At 39.0% G+C, this 19,543-nt stretch overlaps 1 protein-coding gene across 23 annotated transcripts in view; it reads right to left on the reverse strand.

Moving 5' to 3' along the window:
* DOCK9 (dedicator of cytokinesis 9) overlaps positions 1 to 19,543 on the reverse strand; it is a 297,489-nt gene that overhangs the window by 108,722 nt on the left and 169,224 nt on the right. For all 23 annotated transcript variants that reach the window (XM_007960750.3, XM_073014464.1, XM_073014461.1 and 20 more), the window contains exons 8-13: positions 16,768 to 16,942; positions 15,768 to 15,835; positions 6,226 to 6,300; positions 4,591 to 4,731; positions 3,902 to 4,105; positions 3,395 to 3,517 (exon numbers count right to left, since the gene is read on the reverse strand). In XM_007960750.3, the coding sequence (XP_007958941.1) occupies positions 3,395 to 3,517; positions 3,902 to 4,105; positions 4,591 to 4,731; positions 6,226 to 6,300; positions 15,768 to 15,835; positions 16,768 to 16,942 (786 nt within the window). The remainder of the gene's footprint in view (positions 1 to 3,394; positions 3,518 to 3,901; positions 4,106 to 4,590; positions 4,732 to 6,225; positions 6,301 to 15,767; positions 15,836 to 16,767; positions 16,943 to 19,543) is intronic.

Below are 19,543 nucleotides of genomic sequence, written 5' to 3' on the forward strand. Positions count from 1 at the left end.
GATGCATAGAAAAGCAAATCATACAGTAATGAATATGGCTGCACTCACACACTGTGCAGAGTAGTTTATTTAAGCCATTCTCTAGCAGTGATTCTCAAAGAATACAGAATGAAGACTTTCCAAAATCCATGTCTCTTCTTTGGTCTTTACAGGCAACAAACACTCTGTTTCAGAGGTTTTCATACATCTTTATGACTAAATACTACTTATTATAAGTCTACCGAGTTATTAATAATTACTATTTGGTATCCATACCAAAATATATCACATTATTAGGCTTTAAATGAGAACATTAATTAAAATACTAAGCTTTCACAGCTCCTAATGTGCACTAGCTTATGCTGATTTCCACAATATAAGGGGTAAGATATTAAGATACTGACTTCAGTTAGGCCGGGGCTCTCAATGGTATATTCTTGTTTTCTAAATATGAATTACTGCTATTTCTACTTCCTAATGATTAACTTTGGTTTGTTGTAGATTGACTGATTAATTCAGAGTGTACAATAAAGCTTATTTGCTTTTAGCCTAAGGCAGGCCTATTATTAATCATCTATACCCCTATTGCTAAAAACAATAATGCTTAATTTTTCCAAATTAGTTTGTACTATGATAGTGCTTTGTCATCAATGTAAAGTTTGATTGTCTCAGAGTCATAGTGAAGGGTCTTTTGCATTACTTAATTTTTTATTTTTATTTTTTTTTTTACTGAAGGGTCTTTTACATAAGTATATCAAAGTCAAACCGATTTTGGGAAATGTGCTCCAAAGCCAAAGTGTGCTACAGCATCAGCATCACTGTAGAGATGCAGAGTCTCAGGCCTTGCCCCAACCCTCCTGGATAAGAACGTGCATTCTGACAAGACCTCTGGTGATCTGTGTGTACCATCAGCCACAGGAAGGATCTAGAAGGATCCAGAAGGATCTAGACGACAAAGCTGTCTGTCTCTAAGTCACACTGAATCCAGCTGTCTGACTCTGTAGGCCATCAAATCTCTCTGGGCTCCACTATCCACACCTGAAAATGGGGGCTATACTTTTCATGACCCCTGCCAGCTGCGAAACTTTATAATCCTACCATGATCATGCTGTAGGAACTGCTGCCTTCATGAGTAACCTGGAAAATACATCCTAATTGGAAGAGACGTCAGGGATTCATTTGGGACCTCCCCCATTCTCCAGTGAGGTATGTTCTTGCCTCCTTGGATGGGGTGACTTAGTGGGGTCTTAGGTGTATAAGTCTTAGGGTACAACGATCTGCCTAGCTGCAGGGTCAATTTACTCAAACATTCACAGGTTCAAGATTTTTTGGTTCTAACAACGATGAATATGTTGTGGAGTAAAATGCAGTAATTTCATAAAATTTAAAGCTAAAACATAAGACATCAATAAGCCTTTTCTGCAATGAATGAGGACTTAGCTCTCAGATATATGAAGGGTGCAAATAGAACACAGTATGTGTGAAAGTCAGAGTAAGAAACCTATTTTTGCCCTTTGGGCCTTTTTCCCCTTCTCTTTATTTTTAAAACATCTATTCACAGGAGATACCTACAGAGACTTTTCATAAAAATTTCCTCCAAAATGAAAATTTACTCTAAATGATGTTCTAGACCATCTCGGAAAACATGAAGAAACAACTTTGACAGACTGAAAAAAATCATCTCACTGTAACATTTCTGCCAAAACTGTGCTAAAGTAAGATGGTTGAGCCTTAATTCCTGCTTTAATTGAATGTTTTGGAGGTGGCAGGAAAGTAAATGCATGAATAATGTACACATGGATGAGCTTTACATTCCATAAATAATGAAGAAAAAGCAGACTTCAGCAGATGCTCAGTGGACATGGAGGAGTGTGCAGAGGTAAGTTTAGCCTACAGTGATATGTGATTTTTACACCAACATGAGCTGCCAAATTTCAAACCATGCATGCAGCAGGCAGAAGTAACAAAGTTGGTGTGGATGGGCCTTGGAAATGTGTTGCATACACAGTCGGGGGAGGAGATCTTATCTCGGGCCTTCATTGATTATTAATCAAAACATAAAAGAGCTAAAAGAGCTTCTTGTCCAAGGTTTTACAGACTTGATTTAAAAAAATAAAACAGCTTCTCTCCAGAGACCAAACTTTACACAGCTTTCATCAGCCAAAAACGCTTACTGTTGGAAACAATGTGCCTGGGTAAATGGGCTTTTACTTGACTGGGGCTGTAATAAATGACGACGTCTTCTGGGCTTTCTGTGATTTATGGTGCCCACAGCACTGACTCGTACATGATCTGTTTGATCCTAACACTGTCCCTATGAGGAAGGCAGAGGCAGGAAGTAACATCATCCTTCGTGCACAGAAGAAACATCTGGAGGCCAGAGAGGTGATGTGATTTGTCCAAAGGACCCAGGTGAGTTAGGTATACAGCACCCAGGTTTCTGACTCCGAAACCCATTTCTCAATGGCCATCCTGCATCCTGTGGACACAGCTATGATGCATGAGTGCCCACAGAGGTGATGAAAAGAAACTCTGAATCCAACTTAGTAAACTTCACTCACAGCCTCTGGGGTATGCGGACCAGTCCTTGTCAGTGAATTCAGGCCTCTCAGATGACCACATAAATTAAAAAAAAAAAAAAGAACTAAAAATATGTAAAACTGGCAAGGATAATAGCACTCAACAGATTACACTAACCAGGTAGCACAAGGTGCTACGAAGTGGCAGTCAAGTGCCCTCTGGCAGCTCCAGCTGTGAGACACTGAGCAGGTCACTAAGCCTTGGTGAGCCTCAGTGTCCTGAAATATGAAAGCACATCTTTTACTAGATGACCTCTAATATTTAATAATGCTATGGTATGTCCATGCCTAGGCACTTCCCGAGTAATGAACACTGCTTTGAAAAAAACCAAACATACATCACATATGTTCTCTTTCCATCTTCCACCTAAAACTCTGCCCCCTTTAGCAAAAACCAAGTGGATCTGAATCACTGACACTACTGGCCAGGCCATCTGAGCCAAAGGCATCTCCTGGTCTCCAGCCTCATATATAAGTGTAAGTGGACCAAAATTTAATTTCAGGACCCAAGAGGCACATTAACAAATATAAGGAACTTTATTTGAATATCATACATGTATTTTCTAACAGAGAAAGTTTACTATTAAGCTGGTAATTCCTTTGCAAATTATTTTAGGAGGTCAGAATTGTCTAGTCAAGTGGAGCACTTTACACATAGGACTACATTTCTTTCACAATAGCGACATAAAGTTCAGAGTAAATACACGTAGCATATTCTACGTCTTTTAGAGTATAAATATGGCTTATGATTTATTTCATTAAGCATTTATAGTTTCACATAAAGGCCTCTGTTCAGATTGCTTTTTACTACCACAAAGTTTAAAAGCCACTCATACCTTAGAAGAGTCTGAACTTTTCATATACGGCTCAGCGCAATGTGTGATGCTCCCCTGAAGGACTTTTTCAATTCTGGCCACAAGAAATATATCTGGATGAGGACAAGTGACTGAAAATATTCCCTAGGAGACAAATAATTTTCTTCAGTCAGCAGAATTCACAGCTGCGTTAAACAAATCCCATGAACATTAAACAGCAAAGAACAGTGAAACAGGACAACTAGTAAAAAGCACCCAGTGTCAAACTAGTTAGCTGACAAATAGTTCATCATCTGTTCAAAAAGTCTATTTGGTGAGGGAGGTAACTAGAACGTTTAGAAAGAAGAAATGAAATTAAAAGCCACTTATTTCTCAGCTTGCTTTTACTGTCTAATAATAAATACTATTAATTAAGAGTCTAATGACCCCACTTCTGCATTACAAGGTCTAATTTGAGCATTTTTGGTGCATTTCCATAGCATGCAAGGTGAGTCTGAGCAGTAGGAATGCTGGGCTCATATTCCCCACCTGCTTTGGATACTGCATGGCGGCTTCATGAAGGATGCCCTTGAGGACAGATGGGCTCTGCCCGCTGCCATTCATCAGCGCCGGGGACGTGGTGGCCAGCATTTGCCTCACGGAGAAATGGTTCAGGTCTATGTGGAAATCGGCAGAAATCTTTCGGTTGTATTTTATGTCAAACAGGGATAGAGTAACAAAGAACGGTTCAACCTGAACAAAACAAAACAATCCAACGATCACTATGACTCAAACAGGGACAAAAGAATGTTGCTATCAAAAGAGAAATGACAAGACGTATTTAGGACTGTTGCCATAAATTACTACTAAAGATAAACAGTCTCATCCTTTAGAATACAGATAATTAGGTTATAAAACATTTTAGGAAACAAACAAAACAATTATTTTAGCTTTATGTGTTTTGCTACATAATGTCTGCTCCATAGAAAACACAGTTGCATTCCCCGAAGCATCTAAGATGAACTCTGTCTCCTGGAAAGCTGAGCACACACCTACCACCCTCATCTTTCAACACGAACATCCTGTCCTTGCAGGCTAAACAACCTCCATATCCTGATCCAAACACTGCACCTCTTTGATACCAGGGACTAGGATTTCTTATCCAAGCTGCACTGTAAAGGCACATTTGAAACTTCTGCCTCTATTTTTTTATCTTTATTTTTAAAAAGAAAAATTACATTTGTAGTGGGTCCTTCTTCATTTTCGGCAACGCAGCATTGCAAATTGAAAGATAAATCATTGCACTTGACAAGGATCCTTTTTCCAAACTTCTCTTCAAATGGCTTAACTTCTGGCTCAGCTGATGAGAAATCAAGCTTCTTTAAAAGAAAATGTAAACATATAAATAAGTTATGCTCTTATTTTTAAAAATCATCATAAATGCATCCAAAGAAAACAGAATAAAATATGGAAAAGCTATATACACTTATTTACTCACAATAGTATTGCTATTATATAATCAGTTTCTATGGTTTAGAGTAGTTACACACATAGTTGATAATAATGGTCAAAGACATGGGTGGGGTGTCGTGGCTCACGCCTGTAATCCCAGCATTTTGGGAGGCCGAGGCTGGTGGATCACAAGGTCAGGAGATCAAGACCATCCTGTCTTAACACAGTGAGACCCCGTCTCTACTAAAAATACAAAAAAATTAGCCAGGTGTGGTAGCGGGCACCTGTGGTCCCAGCTACTTGGGAGGCCGAGGCAGGAGAATGGCGTGAACCTGGGAGGCGGAGCTTGCAGTGAGCCAAGATTGCGCCACTGCACTCCAGGCGGGGCGACAGAGCAAGACTCCGTCTCAAAAAAAAAAAAAAAAGACATGATGGTATGCCTACTCAGTGGGTGAACTGAAAAAATATGGAGCTTGAAAATTATGATTATGAACAACATAACCAATGTCCATCCAGTATCCAACCAAGTGTCCATCAACAGATGTCTAAGGATACATAAAATGTAGTATATACACACGATGGAATATTCAGCCACAGAAAGGAAGGCAATTCTGACCCATGCTGCAACATGGATTGACCTTGAAAACATTAAGTTTAAGAAGCCAGAAACAAAGGACAAATACTATATGATTCCATATTTATGAGGTTCCTAAAATAGGCAAGTTCACAGAGTAGAACAGAGGTTACCAGGGGATGGGGGAAGAAGGAAAGGAAGGTTATTATTTGGTACAAAGTTTCTGTGTGGGAAAATGAAGAAGTTCTGGAAAAGGATGGTGTTAATGGTTGTACGATAATGAGAATGTATTTAATGCCACTGAACTGTACACTTAAAAACGGTTACAATGGTAAATTTTATATTATGTATATTTTTACCATGATAAACAAAAACTTCTTAAAAGCAGATAAAATTACAGACATATAAACACACATACATATGATTATGAGGTCTGTGAGGAAACAGAGAAGTACTTATCATTAAAGTTAAATGGAAAAGCTTTGTATTTGAGCCTGAGCCTGGGCTGCTCGGGAATTATCATAGACTCCCAGGCACCTGCAGTGATACCTGTTATTTTCTGATGGCTATTTTAACAGGTAAATTAGATGTTCTTTGTGAACTTGAGAATGTCTTTCAATAAATCTCTCCCAATTTTCAAACATCTATTAAATATCAAATATTCACAATAGTAATGCTATGGTGATGAGATTATACATTTTTATTTTTCCTCTTTTCCCCAAATTGTCTATAGTTATTTTGCTTGTTGTTCCAAAATAAACAAAGCAAACAAATAAACAAATAAGCCCATCGATGATTTTCTCTCCCACACTTGGTTTTAAATATTAAACATTTAGATAGTTCTTACCTGGGCATCTGGGTCCAGATAAAAAAGTTTGACTCTGCTTTCACTTTTCAGTTTGATTTCTGCTTCTCTGGCACTCTGATAACAAGATAAATAAAAATTACATTTAACAAAATCCTTTTCTTGCAAAGGAGCCCAAATACAGTTAAAAGCTGCCTAGTCCTGAGGGTTGAGGCTGCTGGAAAGCTCTGCCTCATGTTGGAGAGCCGCTGTGTGTGCCAGGGAGTGTGCAGCACACAAAGTAAGCACCAGGAGGAAAAAGAAGTGAAGATGAGATTCCTGCCCTTCTGAAGCTCACAATCAGTGGTAGAGTCAAAGTCAACACAAAGAAAGCAAAAGACAATAATTAAGCATCTGTGTGTCAAGAAAGTCTTCATAAAGTAATGGAATATGGGATAGACTTGGAATGAAGGGGCGGAATCGAGCTGAACATTCCTGGCTGAATGAAAAGGATGCACAGACACTGAAGATGGAAATGAGCCCAGATGCTAGAAAGGATTTAACAGAGTCCAGTCTATGACTGGGTGCAAGAAGGGGAAGAGGAAGGAAAATATTTTGAATGATGAGATAGAGAAAATGATGGCTGATCTTGAAGGACAAGATGCTGATTAATTCAATAAATATTCACTAAGCACCTCTTATGAGCCAGGCCCTAGAGACATGTGAAATGTGAATGAAGAAGTCCCTAGCCCCAAGGAACACCAGGTGGGGAGACAGCATATCAACGGGTAATAAGAGGACAAAAGAAAGTTTAAGGTAACAGTGGAAATCAACTTGGACTAGGGGGTGGTAGTCAGAAACCACCTCCCAAGGGAAGACCCATCTGGAAGGACAAGAACACTTGGCCATGAAAGGAGAAAAGCACATTCTAGGAGAAGGCACAGCAGGTGCAAAGGGACAAGTCACACCTGAGCAATCACCAAGTCACTCATCATAACCAAAAGGCAGGGCATGATTTAAGAAAAAAAAAAAAAGTTAAGAGAAATGAGTCTGGGATTTGCCTGCTAAGGATTGGGGACTTCCCCCTTGTTTATCATATCATCAAGAAATAACCATAAAAATGGGCAACCAGCAGCCCTCAGGGCTGCTTTGCCAATGGCATAACCATTCTTTATTCCTTTACTTTCTCAATAAACTTGCTTTCACTTAAAAGAAAAAAAGACTGGGGATTTCATTCAGAATCTAAAATATCCTGCAACATTTTAGGTAGGAGAATAAAACGAGCTCCACATTTCAGAAGCATCACTTGGGTAGAGCTGAGGCAACGGGTTAAAAAGGGTAAGACCCAGAGGCCCACAATGTCTTTCTTGGGTTATCACTCTCCATCTCACAGCAGGGCCGATTAACAAATCCCACATTTCTAGCTTGGGCAGCCTGCTGAATGGTGAATCCATAAACAAGACAGAAAACTCAGGAAAAACAAACCTGCCAAAAAGATGGTAATATCCTTATCATCTTTGTGTAGAGATGCCTGGGTAGAGATGCCTGTGGAATTTCCAACTGGAAACATCCAATAGACAGCTAGAGGGATGAAACTTGAGCACAAGGCTGAGAGGAAGGCTGGAGTTCCAGACTTGGGAGTGGACAAGAGGTCCTGAGGAAGAGGGTGGAAGTGGGTCTGAAGACAAAATCCTGGGGGCCCAACATTGAAGAGGTGGACAGAAGAGAAGCCACGGAAGAAGACAGATAGATGGTGGCAGAGATGGGGGCTGGAGATGTGGGATTTGGGAACAGAAAGAGAGAGAGGTTTTTCAGACATTCACGAGATAGAAGTCATCTCCATCTTTATGATTTTTCATGCCTGGTGCTTCTAAGTCTATATTCTGTTCTTCTTGTCAGTCTGAGCTCTCCATGACTCTCAGTCTCCACAGCTAAGTCTATGGAGTCGGAATAGAACGCACTCTCTCATCTGCTACTTTCCCCACAGACATGTGTCACATCTCAGCACTCCATGGGGCACTCACAGCCACAGCAGAAAAGGTGTCTTGTCTCTTCTGTTGGTGGCAGAGCAAAGTCTATTATTACATTTCCAATCATGGATAATGAGAAAACAAGCACCTGAATCTTCTTAGCCATGCGACTGTTGTATACAAAGGTCTTTAGTAATGATCCAAACTATCATGATCAGCTAGCTGTCTATGTTTAAATAAAATGGGCACCAGAATACTAGGAAACTGGGTTCTGGTTCTAGTTCAGTTAAGCAGCTGTGCAAGCTGCACAGCCTCTCTGGGTTCCATTTTCATTTCCGTGTAAAGATGCTAAACAAGATGATGGCTCGAGGTCTCTTGCCACACCAAGTTTATCTTGATGCTATCAGTGGGAGCGTGAAGACTATGGAGGTGAAGGGGCATTACTGCAATCTTCTGTTTATGCTTCCAAGGCAAAACACTTGCCTGTGGTGGAGGCAGGCGCTCTCCATATGGGAGATGGGACCACTTCATTTTATTCTATCCTGCCTGTCACCTTTCCTAATTTTTTACACCAAAAGAGTGAGAACATGTGCAAGTGGAATCTACTTAACTGAACCTAAAGAATTTGCTTTACATTGTATACTGCCTGTGGTGTTTCCTAACAAAACCGTCAGTACTAGGTGCTGCAAGCCACCACCAACAGTTATCTATTCTACTTCTGAATAGTCCGCTTGAGCCCTTCAACAAAGGCAAATACTGTGTTATGTTCTCAGACGCGAGAGCAGAGGAGTGGGTTCTTAATGTAGATGCAATTCCTGATGCCTTTCTGAAAGATGCTTGTTGTCTCGAGTTGACTGTGCTAGAAGATAAGAAATGAATAAAGCAAGAAAAACTGCTAATGAGCTCCGTATAATTAAAGAACAAATAAGAATGCAGACATAATAAAAGAAAAACAATTAACTACTAGCCAAAATAGACACAAAGCATTCTGATTTTGTCACTAACACCCAACAGATATATTCTTTACCACAGACATCATTTACTGGAAAAGAAGGGACAGCTTTAGATGTAAAAATAACTTAAAGGTTTGTAATCTACCTAATAGATATCAATTGTTCTGCTATGAGATACATAAAAAGCAAATTTGGCTTCTTAAAGTTCCTCCTATCCCTCCTAAGGTCTAGGATGATGCATTAAACAGGGAGGATGCCCAACAGTGGCTGAAGGAATTACGAAATACAATCTAAGAGGTAGAAAAATGTGGTTCAGGGAGAGCAGGACTTTGCCCCAGAGTCAGGAAACAGTATCTGGAAGAATAGTAATGATAAGAGCTACTACTGATAACAGCCAATAACTACCTGCCAGATATACCCTAAGTGCCCATTTTAATTTTATACAACCTTAGGAGGCAGGTACTATTATTACCCCTGCTCATTAAAAGAGAAGACACTAAGGCATGAGTGTTAGGTACTTCGCCCAAAGACCTACATCATGAAATAGACGCCTGGCTTCTAACTCAGTTTGCCTGGCTTCAGAGTCTATTACACTACACAAGAAAGAAGAAGAAAAGGTAAAGAATGTGAACAGGCGAGTCAGGAAGAAAAAACACAAGTGGCAAATAAATGTATGAAAATACGAAAAATATCACTAATAACCAGCAAAATGTAAATGAAAGCACAGTAAAATACCATTTTATACTCATCTGGTGAAGATGCAGAGAAACAGAAATGTGAATTGTTACCGCTTTTTGGGACAGTAACTTGGCAATGTTTAAAGCATTAAAAACACAATAAACTTTGACTTAAACTGAAAAAACCCTAAATGTTCATTAATAGGGAGATGGCTGAATGAAGTATACAGTAGCAACAGTGGAAATATCATGCAGCATGCTGATATGCATGTAAGAGGGAACCAGATCTTCTACGGGTCCAGAGGGACATCTACGAAATATTTTTAAGTGATACAGTAAATTTCAGAATAATGTATATATTGTGAACATATTTTTATAAAAAAACTTAAAAACCTTACATATGTTTCTCTATATTTCTATGAGCAATCAGTTTGGTGAAAGGGGAATTGTAACTGGTTATTAACGTCAGTGTTCTCAGGAATGTGGGAATGGAGGATGAAGGCAAAAGGTGAACTTTTCTTTAAACAACTTTGGGTATTTTTACTTACTGTGACAAGCATACTTATTTTTAATTATAATTTTAGTAAAGATAATAAAATAAATACTTGTAATATGTACTCTCACAATCTAAGAGTGGACAAAATACAGCTATAACAAATATCATCCCAAAGACTGCAGTTGAGCACTTCTCAGAATGATGGAAAGGAGCTCTGCTTTTAAAATAAACTATGGTCAGTCTATATTGTGATGGTAGGAAGAGCCAACTGGCTTTTCCCCAGACACCCTGTTGCCACTTTCCTGCCCAAAGCCCACTGACTACTCTGGGTTTCGTGGAGAAGAGAATGAGAGGAAAATGGAAACAGAGAAAGCACAATGGCAGAGCTGTTCTCTGTAGAAACTGGTGTCTGCTGAGAAGATAAGGAAGAGAATGATTCATCTAAACCAAGGGCGATTCCCCCACCCCACCCCATCCTGTAAACCCTACATTCAAGCACTAATGACACACCCTGACAAGGTTTTCTTCTTTGTCTTAAGAAGTAGTTATGGACCAAACATTCAAGAGTTTCCAGAAAGTCTGCTGTAGGCTTCAGGCATATTGTGTGTCTTAAATTTATTTGTGAGTAGATAAAACAATTTAGTGACAAAGACTACAGTCAACAGCATCTTATTCTGAGGATGAATTACCAGAAACATTGTATTGACTGTTGGGTCATTTAAGCAGAATGGGTTGGAACAGGAGGACTTTGCAAAACGTTTTGAGGCCAAAATACATACTCTTTAATTTAAAGAGTTATCATGATCTATTTCCACTACTTCCAAGACACCTAACTTCTCAGGACCATCAGCTCATCCTCTTCACAAAGGAGGCCTAGAAATGCAAAGCCAGCTGACCCCACAGACACAAGCCTAGCCAGCTCATTTGTATCATAGTGCAATGATATTGTTTTCTGGATTGGAATCTAGGGAAGAAAGCACTTATTACAGACTTGTTTAAAAATTCAGAAAAAGTGTCTGTGAAAGCGCTGGGTTCTGACAAGTTCTGCTGAGCATGGCCCTTGATCCTCACTCCATCTCCATGAGACTAGAAAGTCTGAGACATCATACTTTCCCCTGCACGCAACTGTGGAAGATTTACCTGGAACAATAAGTTCATTTGCTTAAAACAAAGTTGAAAGGTAAAAGGGTGTGAGCAATTCTAGATTCAGATGAAATTCTACTTCTCTTTCAGAAACAAATGGGGAAACCAAAGTAAAAGTTGGATGCTATTCTTTGAGTACAAAAATAAAAGCTCACAAACAGAAAAGCTGTGGAAGAAAACATAAGGTGGGTTTTCTTCACACTATCTTAAGGAGGTGACATATATGTTCTGATGTCACCTAAGATATAAATGTAACCCGAGAAATAAATTATTAAATAACTAGTAACGAAGTTTATAACCTGATTATGTTACTCCTTGACTTTCTAGGGAAGAAATCAATTAACTAACTTGAATTATGGTTTGTGTATCTAACTAAAATATTTAGAAGACTGAGGCTATACACTGTTATATTTATAATAAAAAATTGTTTGGTTCCATAATAGACAATAGGAGGAAAAGAATCAGTTTTAGGGTAAATACAGTGTGTTCTCTAATAAGAAAACAATAAAGATGTTCAGTACTAAATGTACAAACATAAGTTCCAAGATTATACAAAATATTCTGAAAACCTAGGTTTACATCACTCATACTGTAAGTAATGAGCCCTTCCATAATATTCCAGAATGAGACAACAGTTATTTTTGCACTGAAACAACTTCCTGTCGGTCATATCCTGTTTGGCTATGTCTTAGTCACAGTGGAAAACAAAAGCCGGGGCAACAGGATGAAGGAGGTTAGAGGAGCTGATTAGACAAGGAACCTGCCATTAAATTACACCTTCAGCCACCTTCTGCCTACCCCCATTGTTCTAGGCCTTTCTCTGCAATCTTACTGAATTGTGGCCCAGCTTCCCAGCCTGACCCTTTCTTGCACCTTCCTTCCCTGATACTGACCTCTTTACCTCTTCATCCCCTGAGTAAACACCTTACACAGTTCTCTCTCTCCACCCCTCTCCCTGTACACTTCAGCCTCTGATTCTGTAACCATGGAATCCATTCCTCCTAAAAATGGGATGACCAACAGTTACCAGATCAACTTCTTTGCCTTCTCAACCAGTGCAAATAATCCAGACACCCTGAAGGGGGATGATAAACAGCCAAAATTGCATTCTTGCTCAGGGCTGGGGACAGGGAACACAGGTCTCCCCTTAGTGCCTGGGCTGCTCACACTGACACCACTGAGCTGGGTTTTAAAAGGCAAAGCCCACAGATACCCACGTGCTGAGTGAATAACTCATCTCCATTTTCTTCATTCTTTTCCTCTTCAAAAAATTACTTTCCACGTTTTCTACCTTTTTCTGCCTTCCTAAATAAAATTATTTTTAAAACACCTCAAAGTGAGGGGGAAAGAAAAAAACAGTAAAGTCTCTAACAAGGATGCATTTTTTTAGGTTTTGACTATGATTCCTAGTGAGAAATGTTTTAAATCCCCAACACAAAGATAAATGTTTGAGGTGATGGCTATCCCGATTATTCTGGTTTGACCATCGCACATTGTATACAGATATCAAAATATCACACAAACCCCCAAAATAGGTACGCTATATACCAATGAAAGGAAATAAATATACATAATAGCACACTAAGAAAAACAAATATCTTTTATATCACTACGCAAGACACACACACACACTATATATATAAAAATAGTACACAGCCCTTAATATGATATTATTTTATATAAAAAATAATGTTATTATTAAGGGCAGTGTACTTTCATATTCTCCATTCAATTCTATCACATTTAAAAAAAAAAAAAATTTTTTTTTTTTTTTTTTGGAGACACAGTCTTGCTCTGTCACCCAGACTAGAGTGCAGTGGCATGATCTCAGCTCACTGCAACCTCTGCCTCCCGGGTTCAAGTGACTCTCCTGCCTCAGCCTCCCAAGTAGCTGGTATTACAGGCACCACGCCTGGCTAATTTTTGTATTTTTAGTAGAGACAGGGTTTCCCCGTGTTGGCCAGGCTGGTCTTGAACTCCTAACCTCAAATGATCCACCCACCTCAGCCTCCCAAAATGCTGGGATTACAGGCATGAGCCACTAGTCCCAGCTACTCGGGAGGCTGAGGCAGGAGAATGGCGTGAACCCGGGAGGCGGAGCTTGCAGTGAGCCGAGATTGCGCCACTGCACTCCAGCCTGGGCGACAGAGCGAGACTCCGTCTCAAAAAAAAAAAAAAAAAAAAAAACTTTTTAAAGTGAGTCACATAATGTTTAGCTAAATAAGCCTGACACAAAGCGTACATGTATGAGTCCATTCACAGAAAGGTCTAGAAAAGTCAAAACTAATCTACAGTGATGGAGGTCAAAATAATGAGGGTCTCAGGTCCAAGCTAGCCTGAGGGCTGCTTACATCAGTGTACAAATGTGAACTCCAGTGAGCTCTACAATTCATGCTTGAGCATTCTGCTATTATAAATTACACCTCAATAAAAAGAATAAAAAACTAGACAGAAACCAAAAGAAGCAGGGGTTGAAATCAAACTGATTTCGCCAACTAAAATGGCTTAAGCTAACTTGTAACCCATGGTTTAAAAACAGTTCCAAATATTTTAAATGAAAAAATATATATAATTATACTTATAAAAATATAAGTATATATACATAAATGTACACATTTATATTAAACATATGTATATCTTTAAAAATCTCCCTAGGTCTTGGGATCAAACAATACTGAATTATATTGGCTGGGTAGTAAGAGAAGGAGGTGACAGTTCCTGTATATCCTCATTGGAAAAAGTATAGATTTTTTTATTAATCAACATTAAGCTCAAATAACATGAATCTTCTCCTAGGTATCCATTCTGTTCACCCAATAAGTGCAGAAGGTTACTTTCTGAATTCTAGATGGCATCACATATATCACCTGCTGCAACAAACTAAAACCCAAATGGGCACAAACATTTTGTTTTGAGAAATTATGAACTCCCAAACATCCAGAAACAAAAAAGCAAATCTCAATGCAAAATATGATACGCAGACATTCATAACACAAAAACACAAACACACAAGCCAAAACTCTTCCCGGACTAGGAGGTGGTTACAATGGTGGCACTAAAATTAGCTTTAATAGGCAGGTGCTAAAAAGATACTGTGGTAACAATTCAAGTCCTTAAAAAAAACAATGTTCTAAAGTCCTAGCCAGGGAGGGAGATTTTACACTTGAGAACAGCCATGTTGTCTTAAAATAAAGGTCAATGCTGAATGCTAGTCTATTTATAATCCTATATAGATAAACCATGTTTCTATTATAGTGTTTAAGATGTGGGTGTGGAGGGTCACCATTTCGCTCTAGTATCAAAAAAAAAAAAAAAAAAAAAGAATAGAAGGGCAGTAACAGAGTAAGAGTGCAAAGGGCTAGAGAAGACAAAGATATTTCTCTCATTTAAGAAAGAATCATTCAGATACACACAAGGACGAAATTACAAGGACAGTCATTGTAGCTTTGTTTATAATAGAAAAAATGAAAATAATAGAACTGCTAAAATTAAGTCTATATAGTACAAATAAAAGGGGTAAATTTAAAAATTTTTTAAAGTGCAGAACAATACATATAGTATGTTAGCATTTATAAAACATTTTTAAACATACTAAATAACACCATATATATCATTTAGATAGATTTATTTGTAAAGATATAAAAATGAAAGTAAGACTTTTAATAGTGCTTGTTTCTGATTGGGGTTGTGGGAAAAGAAGAGAATGGAAATAAGGACAGTGTTTAAAAAGAACTTCAACTATAACTGATGTTTTATATCTTTTAAGAATGTGGAAGCTAAAAAGGCAACATCATAATAGATATTTAATCTGGGAAGTAGCAGTATGGTTGGTTTGCTTTTCTTTGTGCTTTTCAGTAACTCTTAAATTTCTCAAAATTGTAGGATACAGGAATAGCTTATTTTTTTCCCATTGAGAGTGACCGAGAAACAATTTCTGTAACTCAGGCAACCCCTGGGTTTTGTGGCAAGATTACCAGGTCCTTCCTCTTTAGAACTGTGTCTATTAACCTGAGTAAGGGAGAGCACATGTATCAACATAGAAAGTACGATGCTATTATGAGAACACCTGCCTGCATATTTCGGTTATTTCTTCAGTACCCGTGATGCAGTGTTAAGCATTATCAGGGGAAAAAAAAACACTTAAAATAATAATAAAAGGAGAATACTTTGCAGGGTACTTTTTGGAAGACAGACCTGAAATCATACTGCATGAGTACATGTCACCTTGTAATCAGGTCAGAAAAACAGAGAGGTAATCACAATGTAATTGTTATGATTTCAACAGGTTCCATTCTGGACAAACCAGTGAAATGAGAAATACTTCAACAGCATTCAATGAAGAGCAGAAGATGTAAGACGATGTTACCTTGGCAAGTTCCGGCAGGTAGCTATCTAAACTGGAACCAGAACCTTCCAATTTGCTTTGTTCATCATCTAAAATGGCAAAACAGATTATTGGAGTTACCTGTATTCATAGCATTTCATTCGAAACAGGAGGAGGAAGGCCATTTCTCTTAGGTGCCTTCAGATGAACACAGTGGCTCCCCATTCTGGATGCTCCCAGGAAACACTTGGGGTGCTTTGAAAAAATACTGATGCACAGGTCCAGTGGTAAGAGTCAAAACATTGAGTAGCTGGTATAGCATGGACACTGTCCAATTAGACCTGACACTAGCTATGAACAACAGCCCACATGGACACATCCATGAGACCCCCTAAAAGTCAGACCTGCCCAGGCTCCACCCCAGGCCAACTAAATCAGAATCTCTTGTGTGACCAGGTAAATGGTATTTTTAAAAAGCTCCCAGGTACTTCTAAGGGGAAGCCAGGGTTGGGAACCACATAAGGATTGAAGTAAAACACGAATTGTCAAGAACATAGCCAGTTTTTTCTCACCAATTTAATCTGAGGCTCCCATGCATTCTAATTATTACTAATATTTTATAACACAGTAAAAATTCTATTCCAGATACTTGAGATTCATTTTCTTATTTACTCTCCCATCTTCCCAGCAATTTTCATGTTTATTCCCATTTTACAGGTGAGTCAACTGAGGCTCAGAAAACATAAGTTGTGTACCCAAGGCTACACAGCTGAAATACAGTATTTATGGGACTCAAACCCAGGTCTTCCTTTCTGCCTCCAAAGCTTTGGTTCTTCCCATTACATGATTTCCACATACAAAATGTCAGGGAAGTAGGTTATAATGTGGCAAAACCTTTGCGGACAGGCTATTTGTAAAGAGCTCCTATCCGTCCCACCTCTCATGTACTTGTGCAACACAAGTCTCCTTCCTATACCCACCTGGCAAAAATAAAGACACCCAGAGAGTGTGTATGTGCCCGGGGGAAGCCAAGCCTACCTACCTTCATGAGAGTCACCATTTCGCTTTTCTTGCATCGCGGCTTCAAAGTTGAGCTGAAGGATCTTATTTAGAATTGTGATCCATTCTTCCATTTCTACTTCGCTGTCTGCTGCCAAGAGATAACTACTTTTGTCCTGCATTTTGAGCTCAAAAGCAAAACGCCTGACTTTGTTGTTCTGAAATGAAAAAAGGATAAAGAGACATACTTTAAGAATTAGAACTGCTTTAAAATAACTTCTCTCTCTTATTTGTTGGTGAGTGCTATCTCATTGGCATTGAGAACCAAGCTATTTTAAACTGCAAGCCCCCTCCTCATGAAATCCCATCACTGCCGACCTTCCCTGTTTCACTTCCTGCAAGCTTTATTTTTCCATCTGACTCATTACCTGCTGTACATACTCATTTGATTCATTGTGTGCCCCTGCAGTGGAATGCAAGCTCCTCAAAGCTCCTGTTTTGTTCAGTGCTACACATCTTTAGTCTCTATGGACTCTATAGTGACTTGCACATAGTGGGTGTTTGAAAAATATTTGTTGAATAAAGGAAATTTCATGTAAAATTTTCATATTTCTTCAGCTCCTTTTTTTTTTTTAATGAAGTAGTGTATGGTATTATATTTTTAAAAGCCAACCATTATCTATTATGTTTGGCTTACTTATCTGGAACTTTCCCATCCTTTATGAATCCCAAAAAGTATTTGGACTCCCTGTCCGTGGCCTTGCCTCCTGCCTCCGGTTTTCATGCCTGCGTGAGGGTGACTGGCTCAAAGAACAAGAATAGTAGTCCACGTGCAGTAGCAGACGGAAGATGAACATGCACTAGGCCTGGACTTCTCAGCCTCAGTATTACCGACACTTGGGCAGTCAATTCTCTGTTGTGAGGGGTTGGCCCGTGCATTGTACAACGATTAGCAAAATTTATGGTCTTAAGCCAACAGATGACAGTCTTCAGACATTGCAAGATGTCCTCCAGGGAGCAAAATCTCCCCAGGTTAGCTGTGCTAGGCAGAGGTTCAGCTCAGAGGAACACGGCACAAGATCCCCTGTAAGCACAGGTGAAGTGATACGAAATCGAACACTTCCACTAACCTGGGCCAGCAAGACAGCCTCCCATATAGCCACTAAAATCCTAATGGGTTATCCACAGTCACTCTAAGAGTTCCTTGGTGGAGGTCTCAGGGACAGGACAACCCTCCCAAAAGTCTCTGTGATTTTGCAGCACAGTTCTTAGAAATGCAAAGTCAAATGCTCCCCTTGGCAAAGTCACACACTCCTGTGCACAGACTGTCTGCTGTGGGCTCAGTAATTGCCACCTTGGATTTCACTTAAACTTCAAGGCAAGAACCAGGGAAGAAGAGTCAAAGGCTAGAAACAAAATGAGTTTTCTCTCCTCCTTTCCCTGTATACTCACAATCGTGAAAAGAGAAAGTTAAAAGTGGGGGGAAAAATACCATTAGGACCCAATTCTAAATAATTTCTGTTTCTGAGTCTCAGTTTCCTCATCTGCAAAATAAGTATAATAAATTTCAAGGGTTCTAAAATACTCAAAAATTTTTAGTTTAGGCATTTTTTTTAATTCACAGCACCAGTCAACTAATTTTTTAAATAACATCCATAAGTAATAATTTTTAAAAACACTTAAATCACAACTTTTGACCCTTAGTTTACAAACAGACATAGATAAAAACAAATTATTTTACTCTTTTGAAGGCTTGGATACACTTTATTAAATGAAAAACACCATCAGCTGCATCTGCAAAGACATTTTGAAGGAAGAGACTTCCACTGAAATCAGAACCTTAGATTTTGAAATGCACCCCAGAGACTAATGGTTAGCTCAGGGCTGTTGTACTTATACACAGCTGTCCCCTGGGCCAAAAACATGCAACAAAACTCTCTTATAAAACAAAAACAATTACTTCTTACTTTAAAAAATGAGGTTACCAAATATATTTAGGCTTGCTTTAACCTTCTTTTTAAAGTCAGTGCCAGAAAATTCAGCTAAAAAGTAACTTAACGGTCTTTTGACTAAAGAATACAAATAAAACTCCTACCTGGGAATCCCACCCAAGAAGTTAATTTACTGTCATTGAAACATCACTCTGGCACTGCTTACTTCATAAACATTGTCAATAAACATCCTCTGATATAATGAGGTTGTTCATAGTGGTGGCTTTCAGCGGAGGCTGAATTGCCAGCTGAGAGATATACACATTCGCTGTTGACTGAAAATAATTTTCAGTGAGCATCAAGCGGTGCTACAGTCTTGATCTTGGGCCCAAATACACTTTCATGTATTTTACCTTTTTTTTTCCTTTTTTTCTTTTTTTCGGTGGGGTGGGGATACTACACAGCGGTGTTTTGTTTGTTTGCTTTTTTGTAATCCTCTCAAATTACCTTTTGGTGTTTTTCATTTATTTTTCAAAGTGGTTTTTAAAATTAGTTACCAATAATTGAAGTTACCAAAGTTTAATTCAAATTCTGTATTTCTCGCTTTTTGAGAAACCAGATGATCTGGCACCTTTGAGCTGGGGGTTCCTCCTGGCGGTACCAGCTGCAGATGGGCAGCAGATGCCCCCTTTAAATGGGGCACTGGGCTCCAGGTCACCCAAGCATTCCCTGTTGATTTGCAACCAGGCCTCTCTGTCACTTAATTTACCTCCTTGGTCCCTGCAGACATCTGATTCTGACCCCTCCCTTCCACAGCTGACTGTGAGGAAGAAACAGGATCTGGACTTACTCTCCCACCATCATTGGTAGAAAAGTGAACAAAATACA

The sequence above is a fragment of the Chlorocebus sabaeus genome, chromosome 3 (genome assembly GCF_047675955.1).
Source record: "Chlorocebus sabaeus isolate Y175 chromosome 3, mChlSab1.0.hap1, whole genome shotgun sequence".
NCBI classification, from domain to species: domain Eukaryota; kingdom Metazoa; phylum Chordata; class Mammalia; order Primates; family Cercopithecidae; genus Chlorocebus; species Chlorocebus sabaeus.